This window comes from Trachemys scripta, chromosome 2 (assembly GCF_013100865.1).
Source record: "Trachemys scripta elegans isolate TJP31775 chromosome 2, CAS_Tse_1.0, whole genome shotgun sequence".
Classification (NCBI taxonomy): Eukaryota; Metazoa; Chordata; order Testudines; family Emydidae; genus Trachemys; species Trachemys scripta.
Window position 1 is genome coordinate 78,836,134 of NC_048299.1, and position 18,880 is coordinate 78,855,013.

The 18,880-nt window shown below is 39.2% G+C and overlaps 1 protein-coding gene across 2 annotated transcripts in view; it reads right to left on the reverse strand.

The window, feature by feature from the left end:
* The window catches only part of KIF15 (kinesin family member 15), a 45,542-nt gene extending 26,765 nt beyond the window's left edge, over positions 1-18,777 (reverse strand). Inside the window, exons 1-14 of one of the 2 annotated variants that reach the window (XM_034760986.1) lie at positions 18,625-18,777; positions 14,835-14,877; positions 13,166-13,349; positions 12,363-12,439; positions 11,746-11,783; positions 10,599-10,696; positions 10,038-10,217; positions 8,953-9,162; positions 8,710-8,835; positions 6,890-7,012; positions 5,163-5,286; positions 2,897-2,973; positions 2,214-2,423; positions 819-996 (exon numbers count right to left, since the gene is read on the reverse strand). In XM_034760986.1, coding sequence (XP_034616877.1) covers positions 819-996; positions 2,214-2,423; positions 2,897-2,973; positions 5,163-5,286; positions 6,890-7,012; positions 8,710-8,835; positions 8,953-9,162; positions 10,038-10,217; positions 10,599-10,696; positions 11,746-11,783; positions 12,363-12,439; positions 13,166-13,349; positions 14,835-14,877; positions 18,625-18,643 — 1,687 coding nt within the window. In that variant the 5' untranslated portion in view covers positions 18,644-18,777. Of the gene's footprint in view, positions 1-818; positions 997-2,213; positions 2,424-2,896; positions 2,974-5,162; positions 5,287-6,889; positions 7,013-8,709; positions 8,836-8,952; positions 9,163-10,037; positions 10,218-10,598; positions 10,697-11,745; positions 11,784-12,362; positions 12,440-13,165; positions 13,350-14,834; positions 14,878-18,345; positions 18,410-18,624 lie in introns of those variants that run through there. The other variant, XM_034760987.1, reaches the window with a different exon arrangement.
* Positions 18,778-18,880: the final 103 nt, after the last annotated feature.

An 18,880-nucleotide genomic window follows, 5' to 3' on the forward strand; every position in this document is an offset into this window, starting at 1 on the left:
TCATCCTGAACAATTCAAAATCATAATAAGCTCTATCAACAAAATAAGAACAATTTTTTGAACAGTCCAGCAACTCAGACTAAGCCAACTGGACACTAACAATAGTCCACATGAACATAAGCACTATGTAATTATTTTTTTATTTGTATTTCTGTAACACCTAGTCAGGAAGCACAATCCCACTGTGTTAGGTGCTGTGCAAACAGAGAAGAGAAAGACAGTTCCGGCTCCAAAGAGCTTACAACCTAAACATAAAAAAAAAAAAAAAGAGACAACAGATGGATACACTCAGACTAATGGGGAAGAACAGAGAAACAGTTAGACAACATTGGTCAGTATGATAGACAATGGTTGCAGCACACCAGTGGTTTAGCCATTGTCAAATGTTTTTACATCACAAAAAAGGATGAAATAGAAAACGAATACGTATTGCCAACTACTACACAGTATTATCACATGCCCTGAAGAAGGCCCCTTTTAAAGAATGTTTTAAACACTACCATGTGGTAGATTAAATTGATGAAAAGTTTAAAAATTAAAATACAAGTTTTGCAAAAGTGTTTCACATTGAGATGTGTGCATTTTGTATTAGACAAACAGATTGCTTATGCAACATCTTAAGTTTTTCATTTTAAAAATATGTTAAAATATGAATTTAATAAAGAAGAATGTTAAACCATCAAATTCCACTAGAAGCACTGCCACTTAAAATATTTTAAGTGCTAAAGAAAATACTTAGAGTTTCTCAAAAATACACTAATTACTACATTTTAAAATGAGTATTAGCTTATGAAAGGAATATGTCAGTGTATTTTTACCTCCATTATTTTTCTCTGTGGCTGAAGCCTCCAAGAAAGCTTTTTCTAGTTCTGCAATGGTCTGAACATCAAGTTCTTGAGCCCTTTTCACTGACTGTAAGGAACGAAGTCGTTTGTTCTCCTCTCTGAGGCTGTGATTCTCCATGGCATACTTAGCAATTCGTGGATGTTGTTCCATCTATGCATATGTGACATGCGGATATTTGTTAAAGTATTGCAAAAAAGCAAAGTAGTTTTTACAAAAAAGGCTATTTCACAGAGGAGTCAGTATATAGGGCTGCCAGTCTGTCACCTTTCAAAAGCATTAAATTGTAGAGGAAAAGAAAAAGAGGGCTTCCCTAAACCATGGAGGACTTTTCAGATTTCTTAAAGAGCTGGCAAACTGGTTTTATTACTTCGCTGGAATTTACTCTCAAAATGTGTATACATGAGTAAGTAATGATTGAAGAATTACCGTATATACTTGTTCATTAGCCCGTTCATTTATAAGCCGACCCCACAAGATGGAGAAGTAAAAATAGCAAAAACTTTATGACCTTTTCATAAGCCGATCCTATATTTCAAGGGCTGGAAAACTTTGGCTCCCAGCCCCTCAGGGTAAGCCTCTGGCGGGTCGGGACGTTTTATTTACCTGGAGTGTTCACAGGCATGGAGCCCCTCAGCTCCCAGTGGCCGCGGCTTGCCGTTCCCAGACAATGGGAACGCGGGAAGTGACGCACCACTTCCTGCAGCTCCCATTGGCTGGGAACGGCGAACTGCGGCCACTGGGAGCTGAGGGGCTCCATGCCTGCAGACACTCCAGGTAAACAAAACGACAATGTATTAGATATTCAATTCAATGATTCCATAGAGTTTAAAAACATCAAATTTTGGTGTAGACCTGTTTATAAGCCGACCCCAACTCTTTGATGTGTCACTTTTTTACCAAAAATATTCAGCTTATAAACGATTACCATATATAATCAGTAAATTTCATTTTTAAACATTCTGTAGTATTGCAGTAATCCTGATCATTACATATGAGCTTCTTCCTCTAGAAACATTAAGATTACAATTTAGCCTAGAATATATAGGCTCAACTACAGAATTACTAAAGTAGTCTGTCTTTCTGTCCTATTTTTAACACAGGGCTGAGTTTCCTAACTCCAGCAATAAGAGTTTTCCTTAACATAAGGAAGTCTATCAGTGATTTAAACCAAATAGCATTAAGTACAGTAATTTCATAGTTTAGAGAACTGGATAGATTGTGCTCATGATACCTTTGAACTAAATACCAACAATGATTAAAGGTCAGTTGTTTCGTTAGCTTTAAACAGTAAAAAAAGCTCTCTTTTTGTGTTGTTCATTAGCTTTATCAGATTTTTTTGGAATGGAACAATAAGTAAAAATATTTACCTGTTCTCTCAGTGTCCGCAATTCCTCTCTCAGTTCATTGATGAGATCATCCTGCTCTTTGGGCACTAAACTGCCACGAGCCTCTTTGTGTAATCTCTCCAGGCGAACTATATGGTCCTCCCGGAATTTAACTATCATTTTATTGGACTGAATGAATTTCTCCTTTTTGCCACAAAGATCTTCTAGTTGAGCAACTTTTTCTAACAAAGTCTTAAAACAATAAATACCAATTTAGTAGTCGGGGAAAAAAAAGGACAATGGCAATCTCCAAATAGATGTATTCATCACAAACTTAAACAAGTTATACCATACTACCCATAATTATATTTTATGTACAAAATTAAAACATTTTATTATCACATTCATATTTTTGTAAGTGAAACTGACCTTGTGATTTAAAAAAAAAAAAAATCAACTCACTATGGGGCACAATCTGATTATTAATCAAAAGTTTCCTATGTTTTTTCTTTATGAAACTTGGACATTACTTTAAAAATTCAAAATTCTACTAGTTTATAATCTCTCCTTCCAGTAACTACACTTTGCTATCTTTGTAAACATAATTTTTTATTTAACAAAGCAGGACAATCTCAACTATAGTGGAGCTTCAGTAGGTTTACTCATCCTTAGCTTTAATCAAAAAATAAGCAGGATATGCTAGAGAAAAGGCAGTGAATTCTTACCTTCTTTTCACTTTCAGATTTCTCCAAGAACAGCATTGCCTCAAGAAAGCAGTTCATGTAATTTGTATTTTCCTGACCTTGTCCAAGAGCAGCAGCATAGAAAGTTAAAGAATGAAACACCATATTTATTAAGATACAAATTATTTAAATTGTCTTTCATGTTTAACAACCATATTTATAGTGTTTCCAACACTTCATTTTTCCCAGAATAATATATTGAACATATGTATGGGCCTACCCTTACAGTTCTAGAACACCCTCTAATGATATTATTAGGGTCTGTTAATTTATGATACACAAAACTTTACTCACTCAATTAAAGTTGGCATACAAAGTTGTACCTAACGAGTAAAGGGGTTTTGAATTTAGCTTTTATTTTATTTTATTTTTTTTTTAAATTCATGTGTTCAGCTAAGGAAGTATGGAAAATATAGCATTAGCTTCAGATGCTTTTTTAGCATTTTATAACATGAATTTGACATTAATATTACATTCTGTGCATAATAAAGTGGATTATTATAGATATTTATGGGATACTAATCACCATAATACCTAAAGGGCAAAATAACTCTCTCATTATGATTAGAGCTGAGTGAATAATTGATTTTTCAGCTTCGGGGCAGAACCAAATAAGGTGAAAATATTCCGGTTTGACTCAAACAATTTTTTAAACAATCTTTTCTTCAAATAAAAAAAACTCAAGAACATTTTGTTTCTAATCAACCAGAATGTTTTAAGGTAATTCAAAATGATTTTTTTTCCAGTTTTTCAATGAGTTTCAAGTTAAGGCAAAACATGTTGATCAATTTGAAACAATCTTTTTTGTGTTTCTCATTTCATTTTGGCCTTTTCAGGTGTTTTCATCCTCGTGTGTGTTGTTTTTTTAAATTGGACAAATTTAAAATCAAAATGCCATTTCAAACTGAAAAATTTCAACATGAAAAACTTGAAACAAATGACTTTTTTCAACTGAAGCTATTAGTCAAATTTGACAAATAGCTTCCAGACCCCCCCACCCAAAAATCAATTCATCAAAAAAATTTCTAGTTAATATATATATTTTCAAATGCCATTGTGTTTTACAATCAACTGATAATGATACTCCATATCTTTATTTCTACAGCTCAAAATGTGTGCCACGATTCTTAATTGTTCAGACTACATCTATTGTGTCAGTTTTCAGACAAGATTTTTCTTTTCTTAAAACGTATATGATGTTTTAAATCTGTTAAAAATTATCCTTTAGTTTTTCCAGATTCCAAGCTATTGTAATGGATGTAATATGAAATTGTTGAGATTTCTGCCTATAGCTAGACATGATAGCATGAGTGACCGATTTAATATCACATGTTAACCATTATCACATATTTTTATGATTTAAACTCTAATCCTGTGCGTAGCAGCAGATGTGTGTTTTTTTTTTCTTGCAAAAAACTGAGCAAGGATGTTTTATATTAGCCAACTCTTTTAAATGCAGTAACTCCTGGTGCTGGATTGAAATCCCTTGTGTCTTGGGAAGATCAGGCCACAATTGGTATAGGAACACAATAAGAGAATTACAAGGCCAAGACTGCTACCATAGTAATAAAATACTCTGGGGCAGCATATTTCAGCCAGAGAACTACGCTTAATGGGAAGCTGTATCAGGATCTGTGCAGCAGATACAACAGTTCAGTGAAAAGCTACAAGTAGAGTTTGAAGAGTAATAAAAATCCCATTAACTTTATTCTCTACTGTATTGTATATAAAACTAGCTTTTTATTTTCATTCCCACAAAATATTTTTTCCTAGAATTACATTCAGAAATGAACAAAACTGGAGTAAAAGGAAGCCAGAATCAACAGGTTTGTGCAATAACTTGTCTAATGAGAAAAAACAGAACCCCTCCACATTGACCATCATAAACAAACGTTTTGGTTTATCTTAAGGGCTTGATTTCCAGCACTTTTATGAACTAAATGTCTAGAATTTTCTTCCAGCTTCAACAGCAAAAGTCAAACTATGATAGAAGTTTTGCCTAACGCACACAGTATGGTAAGAGTAAAACGAAAACAAAATGATCATTAGGTTAACACAGGTTCCTGCAAAATTAGACACATTTGCTATTATAGTTGTGTAAAATAGTATGTTGTGCCTACGCAAAATGCAGTCCTTAAGGCATACAAACTATGTGATGCTATTTGTTCACCAAGTCAATATTAGAACAGTTTAAAATCTCCTTTTTGCTCTAGAATGCAGGAGCTTTCTATTCTTTTGTTTCTCCTACCTCTTGAAATAGAAATATCCTGAGTAGACTGCCCTAAAGTAAGTTGAGCAAGCTGCTCTTTCAATTTCTTCACTTCAGCTTGGAGCTGGCTCACATTCCCTTGGGTGTCTTCGTTTATCACAGCCTTTTGTAGGAATTTTGAAAGAAAATATTAAAAGCAATGAATAAAATATTTAAGATTACATTTTTTATATGAAGTAACATGAGAAAATCTATTCTTAAGGTAATTAGAATCAAATATTGGAAAGTAGTAGATGATTAGCTGTACGGGCAGTTAATCATTTTAAAAGAGAAGAATCTTTGGAAACAGGACAGAGCTCAATTTCTTTTTCGAATATCTTCAACTTCAATAGTTTCTTAATATCTGAAAATCATGGACACTTTAGTCTACAGTTTGCTGAACTAGAATTTAATCCTGAAAATTTTAGGCTGAACAAAGGCAGACAGCATATAACAGACTACATAGCTGCAAAATCAGAAGCCAATATACCTTCAAACTCTCTCAAGATGCAGAAAGAACTTAAAAGTTACCATACATTTAAACAGGTAATGGCATGTTGCTTAGATCCAAAATTTAGGTAGGAAAAACAGAGTATTACAAAGCTTTAAAATAATCATGAAAGCATTTAATTAAAGCTTTGTTTGAATTTACACATTTCCATGGAATGCTGCAGATTCAAAGAACAAATAACACATGAAAAACAAATGAGTGTAAATAGTATGTTTCCATTGTCCATGCTGAATAAAGTATAGAGGATAAACTGCAGAAATAGTGAAAAGTTAATTCAATTTTTTTTAAAATAGTTTTAGTTATTCTAAACCAGGGGTGGGCAAACTTTTTGGGCCGAGGGCCACATCTGGGTGGGGAAATTGTATGCAGAGCCGGGGCAGGAGGTTAGGGTGCGGGAGGGGGTGTGGTGTGCAGGAAGGGGCTCAGGGCCAGGGATTGGGGCAGAGGAGGGGTGCGGGGTATATGAGGGGTCTCCAGGAAGGGGGTTGGGGTGCAGGAGGGGTTCAGGGTGTACAAGGGGGATCAGGGCAGGGAGTTGGGGTGCAAGAGGGGTGCGGGGTGCGGCAGGGGGTTGGGGTGCATGGGGGCAGGGGGCAGCAGGGGGCTTAGGGCAGGGAGTTGGGGTGCAGGCAGGGGGCAGGAGGGGTTCGAGCGCTGGCCCGGCACCGCTTACCTAAAGCAGCTCCGGGGCGGCAGAGGCGTGCGAGCCAGGGCAGGCTCCCTGCCTGCCTGTCCTGTCCCCGGTGCCGCCAGGAAGTGCTGCGGCCCCTGAGGGGGGCGGGGGGAAGGGAGGGATGGAGGGCTCTGCATGTGCTGCCCTTGCCACGCCTCCAGGTACCTCCCCAGAAGCTCCCATTGGCCGCGCGGTTCCCCATTCCCGGCCAATGGGAGCTGCGGGGGGCAGTGCTTGGATGGAAGGGCAACGCATGCGGAGCCCTCTGCCCCCCACCCGGGGGCCGCTTCTGAGAGCGGCGCTGGGCCCGTGGCGACATGGGGGCAATCCTGCAGGCTGGATTCAAAGTCCTGAGGGGCCGGACTTGCCCACCCCTGTTCTAAACCCAAACAAGCAAATTTGTTTTTTCAATATGATTTTCATTTGAGTTAACCATAGTAAACAAAAATGTTTCTTAAAATGAATTGGTTCACATATAATATAAATGACAAAATAGTGTATTTGTTTAAGTCATGATAGGAAAGATATTAAATAATTTTTTACCTTGTTTTTAATCAACTTTGCTCGTTGAGCAAAATTAAGGGTGGACAGAGTTTCACCAAAACATCTAGATCCAGGATGAACATTTGCAATTATGCATGTTTTTGCATTGCCTCCAAGAGAATCCTGTTTGAAAAATATGAAAATATGCTTAGGTTGAAGGGTTTTGGTTAGAGCTAGAAATTAATACTTCTTTCACAAGTTGTCTGGTATGTAATTTTAGACTAGAATGGGTTTACTTGTAAAATCTCTACATTCCTTTGTGAAGCTTTATTTCAAAGCTGGTTATGAAAGGAGGACATAACCTTAAATATAAATAAGAGTTTAGTTTCAAGAACCTTAATCTTGTTAGATTGTGAAGGGATTTGTAATTAAATGAGGATTATTTCAGAAATTTAGAACTGGGCAGTGTGCTATCATTGGCAAAAGGAGACTCAGGAAATCGGTAATGAGATATCGAATTTTTCACTTTAGAACTCTGGTCAATAGCAATTGAAAGTTATTACCACCTTGAAGGCCAGCCATTTGGCTACCTATGTGAAATATGTTGATTACCTGGCTCCATTTTCTACTGGATAAGCATCATTATCACAAAAAAAATCACTCACATAGACACTTGATAGTCTTAGCAGACAGGCTGGAAAATGACTGATCAAAGAGACAACTAACTTCTTACTGTTAGATATAGATCTTTAGAAACATCAGTATTATCTGTTGAGTGCCAGCGGTGCACTTATATCTGTACAGAATAGAATAGCTAAGGTATCACCTAAGGCACTTACAATCTAAGACCCCAGTCCTGCAAGAAGACTCACAAACTTCAATGGGGTTCTGTTTAGGGGTAAGGATCTGTTGTTGTGGATCTCTTTATAAGAGTGGGGTACAAGAAAACAATGGACACAGACAGAATTTCAACTTTTTATACTTATATGAATGAGAGAGAGATAGAAATTCTTAAAATAGAGGATTAAGACCAACCGATTGCATGGAAAAGGTGTTTGGAGAAGGAATGGGTAGAATGCTGTCATAGTGGAATAGGGAACAAATGCCTGTGACATCACTAATACTACCATGGATTGTAACCAAACTTGGTATTTGAGGTCACAGAATGATGCATTCTGGTTAGTGATGGTATTCAACAGAGAACACTGGAATTCACTCAATCCTCATAATTGCTTTGCAGTTTCCCTTTAAAAGAGCCCTTCATACAATGAGAATACTCATCTTCTAATCTTCAGGAAGTTTATCTGTCGCTAATACCAGCTACATCCTGCTAACGTTTGGTGTGGCTAGTTAGAGGACAGATAAAACCTTTAAGGTTAGAAGCATTTTAAGTCAGTGACTATTACACTTCTGCGATATATAGGCTGGGGAATAGAGCTTATCCTCCACTCTCATTAAAATAGATTAGCGCGCGCACACACACACACACACACACACACACAGAGAGAGAGAGAGAGAGAGAGAGAGAGAGAATATAAGCACAGGTAACTGAAGACATTCATTGTAACAACCGAGTTTATCTTTCTGTTGTCTAGATATTATCAATATATTTTTCAAAGTTTCTCTTTTTCCTTTGAGCAGAGGAACAAACTGAAAAGTCTGTGTTTTTCAGATCCTTACAATTCATCCTAAGACCTTACTATAGGCAAAAGGATAATAATTCTGAAATCATGTAGAAATTGATTTTCCAGGAACTGTTAACAACAGTGAAAGCAAGCAGCCCAATTTTACAGAACTGAGCTCAGTTTTTCTCTTTTCAGTATAAAAATCAATGTATTTTTCTTTTTAAAACTATTAAATGAAAACTGATTATGTGTTACCCGTAGCAGAAAAGTGAGCTTTGAGTCCCTGTAGCAAATGTGTCTTTGTTTTCCATTAGCCACATCAACAAGCGCTGTGATCACTTGGCCCAGGCAGCTTAATGACCGGTTTATGTTACCTGCCTCCTAAAACATACAAGAGTGAAAGTGAGAAGACAACTGTCCTGATTAAAACAAGGTGGGTTTTTTTAAAATCTTTAACTGAAGAGAAAAAGAAAGTAACCACAGATATGTAGCACCAACCTTTAACCTGACTCCTTCAGTATGGGTATCTTTTTGTCTCTCAGACCCTGCCAAATCCACCAAGTTCAGCTGGGAGGATCGGATGTTAACAACCTCACCATTCTTCTCCATTGAATCTACAGTAATAGTGAAGACCGCATGCGATCTTGAGGATTCTCTATTCATTGAGGTAGATGCTACACGGCGATTTCTCCAGCCCATAGTTAACACCTTAGCAGCAAGAAGAGACACCAAATAGCACCATCTAGCATATTTCAAAGTGATCCCAACACTCAGATACAATGGGTTTGACAGAGAGTAAACATATTCCAGTATGAGACCTTTCAAAAAACCATTACAACTACTGACTTTTAGCACCAGAATATCTTCATATAAAAATGTAATACAGTTGGAAATCCTAATGAACATCACAATGTTTATGATTTGAACATTAGCGTACAGGTTTAGAAATATTCACTTTTCTTCACTCTTGTCAACCCAATTCCATGTTTTACAATTTCTTTAGTCTAAAAATTGCTATGCTACATTTTGACTGCCAACTCACTGATATGACTTTCCAAGTCTTTGCAATATAAAATGTCCTTTTGTTTTCCAAAGTTCTATTTCCCCTCTTTATGTTTTTATACAAATATGTTAACATTGTACAAATAAAACCTTTTAAAACCACAGACAAGCCATGTGCTCTGATTATTAGAAGAGTAAGGCTTACTCAACACCTGGATGTACAGTGTGAAGGATATCTGGAACAACAGCGTAGTGGGACAAAGAAACCTGCTACTATACCACTGAGGTCCACTGCAAACATCAGCAGATGATTAACATCAGTGCATTTTTATACTCCCCAAATCCTACAACTTTCATAATCTCTAACATTCACCAAGGACTGATGTGGAACATGCATGCTTTGGAGAAAAGTTAGAATAAACAAAATATTTCTCTGTTTATAGATGTTCGATTTCTACAAAATATTTTTCAAAAGATATCAGCATTTTATTTTTAGGCACTTTAATTTTTGCTAGAGCTAATATTGTACAATGTTGCTGATAGAGCAATGTCCAGATATCGAACAGAATGAAACAGACTACCTGATATGCTTCAGCAGCGGAGGTTAACACCTGCTCCACAGCACCGACGACAAAGACTCCCTTCTTGATATGTTCCCTGAGAAAGAGTCCAGCTGAAGCAGAATCCAGCAAGTCAAATATCTGTTCATTGTAGATTTCAATAAACGAGCACTTACAGAGAAAACTCTTACCAGTACCAGCCTGTAAAACATGAAAACTTCTACTATAGACATATAGTTTTTATGAGAGCTGGTCTCTAACACAGTATGGCAGTGGTTTGTTTCATTTCCTTCATAAAGGTATAAAGTTATTATTGATATATACTGTACCTTAATACCATTTATGGTGCCCAAAGGAAAAATTTTTACTTAGAAAGATAGCTACTTTCAGTATAGAAATTTAAATCTTTCTATTGGCACTTGTAGCTATCAATATACAAAGGATACTATAATAAATGTAAACTGGTAAAGTAGATGCAAGGCAGCTATAACACAAGAAACTTGAGCACTAATCAAAATTTAATTTATTCAGCTACTTCATAAGTAAGACATTCCTGTGACCTCAGTAATACAAAAGTTTTACCTTTTCTTTTTCACGTTCGATTAGAAAAAAGAGATATTCAAAGCTCCGAGGAATAACTCCTCTCAGGTTATGTGTGAAATTATCAGAGTCAGATGGCCCTAAAGAGATTTAATTAAAAACAACATTTCGTAGGTTTAATTAAGAAATACTATTCAACAACAGCAGTTGGTTGGCACTCTCATATACCATTATACAAAACTGCAACTACCAGTCTTTTAACCAATCATTCACAGCAAAACAAAGAAAGAAGAAATCAAGCTATTTCTCGAATAATCAGTTGATTTTGCTTTGTCAACTGACATTTAAAAAGATCTAAATTAAATTAGTGCCTGTGAAAGGCTGAGAGATTTACAGCTCTGGATACTAAAATCTATTTATTCACAGAATAGGTGCACACACAGACCAAGAAGTAGCAGTGCAAACTTCCCACCAATGTGCCTTCCTCAACCGTGGTCTGCAGGGACCATTTCAAGGATTGAGAGTAATTCAATTGCCTTGTTCATCCAATTCTTAGCAAGTCCCTGAGCCAGGCACTCCTTTCAGTTTGGTGTTTTGGCAACTGTCCCTCTTTAAAACTAAAAAGGGAGACTGACTAACTGTTGTATTTAAAATTACCAGTGCTATGAACAGCACAAGAATAATGTAAACTCCTTTTATATACAGATGGACCTTTAATTCCAGACTAGGAAGGCAGTCTTTTTGAAAACGTCTATATCTATCTATCTATATTTAACATAGAAAAGAGGTACCTACCAGAATATTTTTTCCAAAAATTGAGGGGTTGGGAACCAAAAAGGGGAAACTAAAAAGATGTTTTTAGAATTTTGTAAAACCACTTGACTACAAACATTTGATTTCATTGGGCTATTTACTTCAGCTGGAAAATAGGGAATGGACTTTTTCACCTCAAAGAAAAGAGGGCAAGATGGTACCCATCCCCATTCTCTGGGAATGCTGTGAGAAAGACAGAAACTGCACTAAGAGTGCTTGGCAATCCCAAAAGCAGTAAGATTAAAAAATTACCTGCAGACGAAGGTAAAACTAAATCACAATTTACAGGGCATAAAAAAAGTTTTTAAACTAAACCATATCTCAAAACTAGTATTGAGAAAAAATCTTTATATAAATGAGTCTTTTATACACTTACCCATCATAGTAAAAGTTTTCCCTGACCCAGTTTGGCCACTAAAGAAGAAGAAGAGAACAAACAAAAATCCCAAATAAGCAAAATTTATTCTAGCAGTGACATCCCTCATTGATCTGCATCTTTCATGCAAATTGGCAGTTTGACATGGACAAATCATTTCTCATAAGCTGAAGATGTAAAAACACACTGTAAACTTGAAGTCTACCATTGTTGTAAGTAGTGTTGTTGTAGCCATGTTGGTCCCAGAGTATTAGACAAGAAGATTCGTGTAAGCTTGAAAGCTTCTCTCTCTCACCAACAGAAGTTGGTCCAATAAAAGATATTACCTTAACCGCCCTAATACCCTGAGACAAACACAACTATAACCACACTGCATCAGATAGCCTCAGAAATACTGATTTACAAATTAAGTAGTCTTCGACAAGTAAATTGCAAAAAGTCTCACTATGTCACGCATCAAGTGAGAAGGCAGCCTTTTTTTTTTTTTTTTTTTTTTTTTAAACAAATACACCAGAGCATGAAGTTATACCCTGATACTTAAATCAGTTGGTATTCATTGATGCAATTAATTTTTTACAACTCTCATGTTTAATATGAAATAAATGTAAATGTCTTACTATGCAAAGATGGTTCCATTGTAACCATTCATACAAGATTCAACAATGTTTTTGGCTACACTTGAAAACACTGCCTCCTGATGAGAAAAAGGACAAGGAAGCTGGCATTAAGGTTTCATAAACATAAAAGACTTTCTACAAGACTTTCTTCCCCAGTATTTTCCACATTATAAGAAATCTATTATAAAACAATAATGTTACATACAGAACTTTGTGTATTTATATATTAAATGATGCATAGCCAGGCTAGATGCATCAAATGACTACCTGGCTTTTTTTTTTTTTTTTTCTTCCTCACAACAAAGCAAATGCACCAACAATAGGCCACACAACCCTTTACTAACGCTGACTGCAAAACAGGTAAGTAAACTTTGTTATGGTACTGAATCAATTGCTCAGTGTTATGGAATTGAATAAATTGCCTAACTACTACTCACATCTATTGTCATGTATTATTCTGTTAGGCCTAGAGCAGTGGGCTTCAGTGGTAATTTGCTTATACAGAATGTTTCTCTAGCAGCATCATATATTATAGGACCATAATATCCCATCTATCGTTAAGCACAATTTCCCAGCAATTTCACTGTACAAATGCAAAGAGCAATTCTTATGAAAACTTTAAAAAGAGAAATTCTTAAACCAGTGGAGAGGAAAATGAATTTGCCTTGATAGCGTAACTATAACTGAGCATTGCCAGCCTGGTTACTGTAAAAACCAGGGAAAGAGATATTGATAAAGATGATGTATAGTTATTGCAACCATTTTTTCGTATTTTAGTAAGCTTGTCATTTTAAAGCCATTACCTGGGTTGTGTCCATATTTGCAACATGATCAAAAGTGAAGATCTTGGGCTCAGGCTTTGAATGTAGACGAAGAGTGTTTGATGAAAGAACTGATAAGCACAAGCCTTGATCCCCATCAGCTAATGCAGCTCCCTCTGAAGGGGGACGTACTCTCACATAGACCTTGATGGCATCACCTTCAGTACTAATGAAGGAATATTTATATATAAGGTTGTCTGAAAACATGTCTGTCAGCTACTTTAGAAAATATATGAAATTAGTGAAGTCAGACTGAGTGGAGAACTCATGCAGAGGTTTACCCTGAAATTGTACTAAACTAGATAACCTCTACAAGAGATTAGGAAGAGACCTACTGCAGGGGGCTTATTATCCCGTATCTGTTTAATGCAAAGTTTCCTGCACCTTCCTCTGAAGCATTTGGTGGTGGCCACTGTAGGAAACAGGATACTTGGCTAAATGAGCCATGAGTCTGATCCAGTAAGCCAATTCCTATGTTTCTAATCACTATTATACATTTAACTGGTATGTCCTTCAATAAATTAGTCCAAATACAGTTTTGCATATGATCATTTCATGATATTAAAAGGGATCCCCTGAAAGCTTAACATACTGCAATACAAAATACACATTAGGGTAGAAGACTCCTGTTCTTGGGTCAGCAGAGATGACAGCCTCAAACTTGGGTATGTTAACAGCTTCACTTCTGAATGCTTTTCTAGGGCTTGGCTACACTTGCAGATGTTGAGCACTGGGAGTTAAACCAGCCTTCGGAGACCGCAGCAGGGAAAACGCTGCTGTGTGTTTACACGGTCAGCTGCAAGCGCACTGGTGTGGCCACATTAGCAGTTCTAGCAATGCCACAAAGAGCAGTGCATTGTGGTAGCTATCCCAGTGTGCAAGTGGCTGCAGCGTGCTTTTCAAATGCAGGGATGTGGAGTGTGACAGGGAGTGTGTTGTGTGTATTTGGGGGGAGAGTGTGTGTTTTGGGGGGCAGAGAGTATGTCAGCATGCTGTCTTGTAAGTTCAGACAGCAGCAGATCCTCCTCCCCCCGCCTCTCTCTCTCTCAGACACTCACAACAGCAGCATTCCACAGTAATGGTTTGCTTTGTCCTGGAGCAGATAAGCATGCCGGCTGTCAGAAACGGAGCTTTGAAAGGGGATATCCGCATGCCTGCAGCAGAGTTCAAAACAATGACGAGAGTGGCCACTTGACTTCAGGGGATTATGGGACGTTTCTGGAGGCCAATCACAGCACAGTAATGCAACATGTCGTCCACACTGACAGCTGGGCGTTTCAGCCGGGGCGCAGCAAGCTTTATGCTTCTCGTGGAGGTGGATTATGAGGAGCGCTCCAGCTGCAGAGTCCAGGCGCTCTAAGTGCCTTGCTAATGTGGACACCTCAGGAGTTAGGTGCTCTAACTTGCAAGTGTAGCCGAGCCCCTAGAAACTGATTATAGATAGCACTGCAGTGTTAGAACTGAACTTGCTTAAAGGAAAAAAATGTGGTTGGAATAACTAAATTTGAAAGTGGGAAGGATAATTGCACTATCAACTGATGGGATGAATGGAAACAATAAACATGTCATATACATGTCAGACTTTCCCCACACAGCCCTTTAATGTTAGTATATGAGAAATTAATACAAAAATTAGCAAATAGTCTTTTACCTTGGTGTATTTGATAGAGGCAGCGTGGAATCACGTGAATCTCCTGTGGTTTTTTTTTTTTTTTTTTTTTTTTTTTAAAAGAAAGAAAAACATACATCAAACTGTCAAGGAAAACAATTTATGACTGTCATTAAAAAAGTATTGCAAGTGATATCGAGGGAGTTAAAATTGGAAAAATAAAAATAAAAATGTTTAAATGACTTTGAGGTTATGCACAATAGAGACCTGCAAAAAAAAAAAAAAAAAATTCAGCTAACGTTTTCCTTTGATGGATATTCGGTTTAGTGTTTTTTGCACAGATAAAGTAGGCCCTGATGCTGCAGTGCAAACACCTGTGTTTAACTTTCTGCATGTGAATAAACCTATTGAATTCAGTGGGACAGCTCAAATGCATAAAATTAAGCAGATGCATGTTTGCAGGTATGGACCATAGATTTATATATCTTTAAAGCACTATATATAGGTGTAGCAATATACACACATTTAGTTTTGACACCCATTAGCAATGTGAAATTTCAAATAACGTAGCAAAAGCTAAACTGATTTATTTTTACTTGAACATTTTAAAAAAATATACTTAAAATCAGTTCTATAAAGTATCCAACTCCTCCCCAGTGTGTCCGCATCTTTTGACATATTTCTTCTAAATTCCATTCACATGGAGATGTGTTGCTTCTAGCAGGAGACAGCTATGAGATTTAATTATTCAAGAGCAAGTCTAACCTATAATCATTTACCTACTGTGTGAAATAACCAGTCATAAACTCCCTATAATAAATACCATTAAGGCCCCCTAAGCCAGCACAGATTTCATTGCAGGATCAAAGCCTAAGTCTGCACTTCAATGGCAGAAGTTATTGACATCAAGGCACAGAGGGGCTAGACTTAAAATGAGCATGTCTGATACATCAATATGATTCTGCCACTAAGAGAAAAATAGTCCCAAATGTACTAGTGCTACAGTATATCATCTCTGATCCAGTCAATGACATTGAAGCAGTCTGTTACAAGATTATTAATTTATGAAGCAGCATTTGCTATTTTCAAAGGAATATGCAACATAGCCAAAAAAATTACAACTCAAATAGCACAAGACAATTAACAAAATTTTAAAAAACCTATAAAATTAATAGCATTTAATCACCTAGAGATCTATAGGAGCTACAGTGTCAGTAAGTAATCAATATCTCAATTCATCTAACAGCTTGCATTTTCCATTTTAAAGGGATGGTATCAATTTGAATTTCATCTTTGTAGGAAAAAATTGCATCTTCTATTATTACAAGCAGCAGTTCCAATTAAAAGTTTTAATAATTGTTCTCTATTTATCAATTTGTTTAATTTGTCTATTTGCACCAGGCCAGACCACTGCAATGGTGTGGAACACCACAGAAGATCACCGTGTATCTGCATGGAAGCAAAGATGCAGCCAGTGCAATCAGCTGCAGGATTACAGTCATATCTATTTGGGTGACATTTCTTAGATGCATAGACTAGAATGGACCATTGTATCAGCTAGTCTGACCTTTTGAATAGCACAGGCCATAGCACAGAACTTCCCCCAAAAAGCAACAGAGAGTCCTGTGGCACCTTACAGACTAACAGATGTATTGGAGCATAAGCTTTCGTGGGTGAATACCCACTTCGTCAGACTCATGTAATGGAAATTTCCAGAGGCAGGTATAAATATGCAGGCAAGAATCAGTCTGGAGATAATGATGTTAGTTCAATCAGGGAGGGTGAGGCCCTCTTCTAGCAGTTGAGGTGTGAACACCAAGTGAGGAGAAACTGCTTTTGTAGTTGGCTAGCCATTCACAGTCTTTGTTTAATCCTAAACTGATAGTGTCAAATTTGCAAATGAACTGAAGCTCAGCAGTTTCTCTTTGAAGTCTGGCCCTGAAGTTTTTTTTGCTGTAGGATGGCTACCTTAAAATCTGCTATTGTGTGGCCAGGAAGGTTGAAGTGTTCTCTTACAGGTTTTTGTATATTGCCATTCCTGACTTGTGTCCATTTATCCTTTGCGAATGCCAGGCTCGGGATGGAGCAGGGGGCGCTCAGTCTCCCCCACAGGCTGGGGGGGAGCAGGTGTAGGGCAGCTCCCAGCGGACGGAGGGATACGGCCATGCTCGCCCAGGGCTCATCTGACTTGTGTCCATTTACCCCTCTGAAACTTCCCCCAACTAATTTCAAGCGCATATCTTTTAGGAAAACATTCAGTATGGATTGTACTGTTTACGCTGACCATTGCCCTTCCACCTAGTTGCAACAAATTAAAAAGTCGCTCTCTTGTAAGTGGCTACAGTTAGCCCCCTCCCTGCTCAGAGTTGTGTCTGTCTCCTTGTCCTTTGCCCCACCTCCTGAGATACTCCAGCCCCCTCCCCCGTCATGCTTGCCCCATCTGCCCCAACCTGGGCAGAAAAATCATTGTTCCATGGAGGTGGGCCTGTAGTTGAGAGACAATCAAAATCGAGGAGTCCAGACTGTGGTCTGGATGCACCTTTCCTGAGCAAGGCAGTTGTCTAGGACAACAGGCTGCCCTCAGGCATGTTTAGACTTTTGTTCAGCACCAGCTAGAGCAGGGGTCAGCAACCTTTCAGAAGTAGTGTGCCGAGTCTTCATTTATTCACTCTAATTTAAGGTTTCGCGTGCCAGTAATACATTTTAACATTTTTAGAAGGTCTTTCTATAAGTCAATAATATATAACTAAATTATCGTTGTACGTAAAGTAAATAAGGTTTTTAAAATGTTTCAAAAGCTTCATTTAAAATTAAATTAAAATGCAGAGCCCTCCAGACCGGTGGCCAGGCCCTGGGCAGTGTGAGTGCCTCCTTCCGCACGCATGCCATAGGTTGCCTACCCCTGAGCTAGAGGCTGGCACACTTCATTGCTTCTGTAAGCCAATCTGATTGGGTTCCTTGAATCCCTCCATTCTCCCCCACAAGCTCTCAGTGCTATTCCTCTCTATTTCTAACCTCTTGCACTCCCCCACCCAATCAGGGGCTCTGCGTCCTCTTATTCACCCCTTACACCATGCCAGGGGCTCTGTATAGGTCCTGCAGGTCCCTCTCCTCCCATATCGTTGTCCTCCCGTCTCTCCCTTTCCCCCTATTCCAGGGGCTACCCCTCCATCACGTGCCACTGGGCCTCACTCTTCCCCAGGCCAGGTGCACGGGGTGTCCCCCATTCTTCCTCCCTATGCCAGGGCCTCCGTGTGCCTCCCCATTTCCCCACCGCCTGTTCTTATTTCCTGGCTGTCTGCCTGGGAAACAAGCCCCCCAGGCTGCCCACATTGCAAACGCCACCGAGACCACGGGGGGGGGGGGGGGGGGGGGGGGGGCAGCCGTTCAGCTGACTGCAGGGGCCTCACTCAGCTGAGCCAAAAATGGAGCTCGGGATTGGATGGGGCACCTCCCCCCGCCCCAGAGACAACCTCGGCTGATAGTGGCAAAGGAAACGTCCCCCGGCAGCGCTGCTGGCACAGGGCGGGGACTCGCGCTTGGCACAACTCACCAGGGGAACGGCTGGTAAAACCGTTACGGGAGATGGGGGGAGGGGCACCGAAGCTCTGAAAACCCCTTAGGCAGCAAGACTGGGGCGCGGGGCGTTAGGACCCATGGCCAAGCGCTGGCGCCAGCTCAGATCTCTCTCCCCCCCCCCCCCCCACGACAGGGAACCGCCAGCGGCGGTTTCTAAGCAGCCTTTTATGACACAAACGGAACAAACAGACCAGCCGTCGCCCGGGCAGCCGCCAGCGAGGCGCCTCGCAGTGACCCCTTCCTCCCCCCTCACCTTTGGTCCCAGGAGCCATTGTCCGCGCAGCCCCCGGCGCCCTTCCTCGCCTCCAAACCCCGCTGCGCCCGGCGCGTCCCCCTCCCCCAGCGCTTGGAACTCTCGGCGGCTCAAAATGGCGGCCGGTTTGAATTTGGCGCGAACTGCCCGGCGGGGAGCTGGGGAGGGGGGAGCGTCTCCCGCTGTGAAGTCACCCCGGGAGCGGCCATTGGTGTGTGCATATGTCTGTACCACCAGCCCCTGTCACGTGACCCGG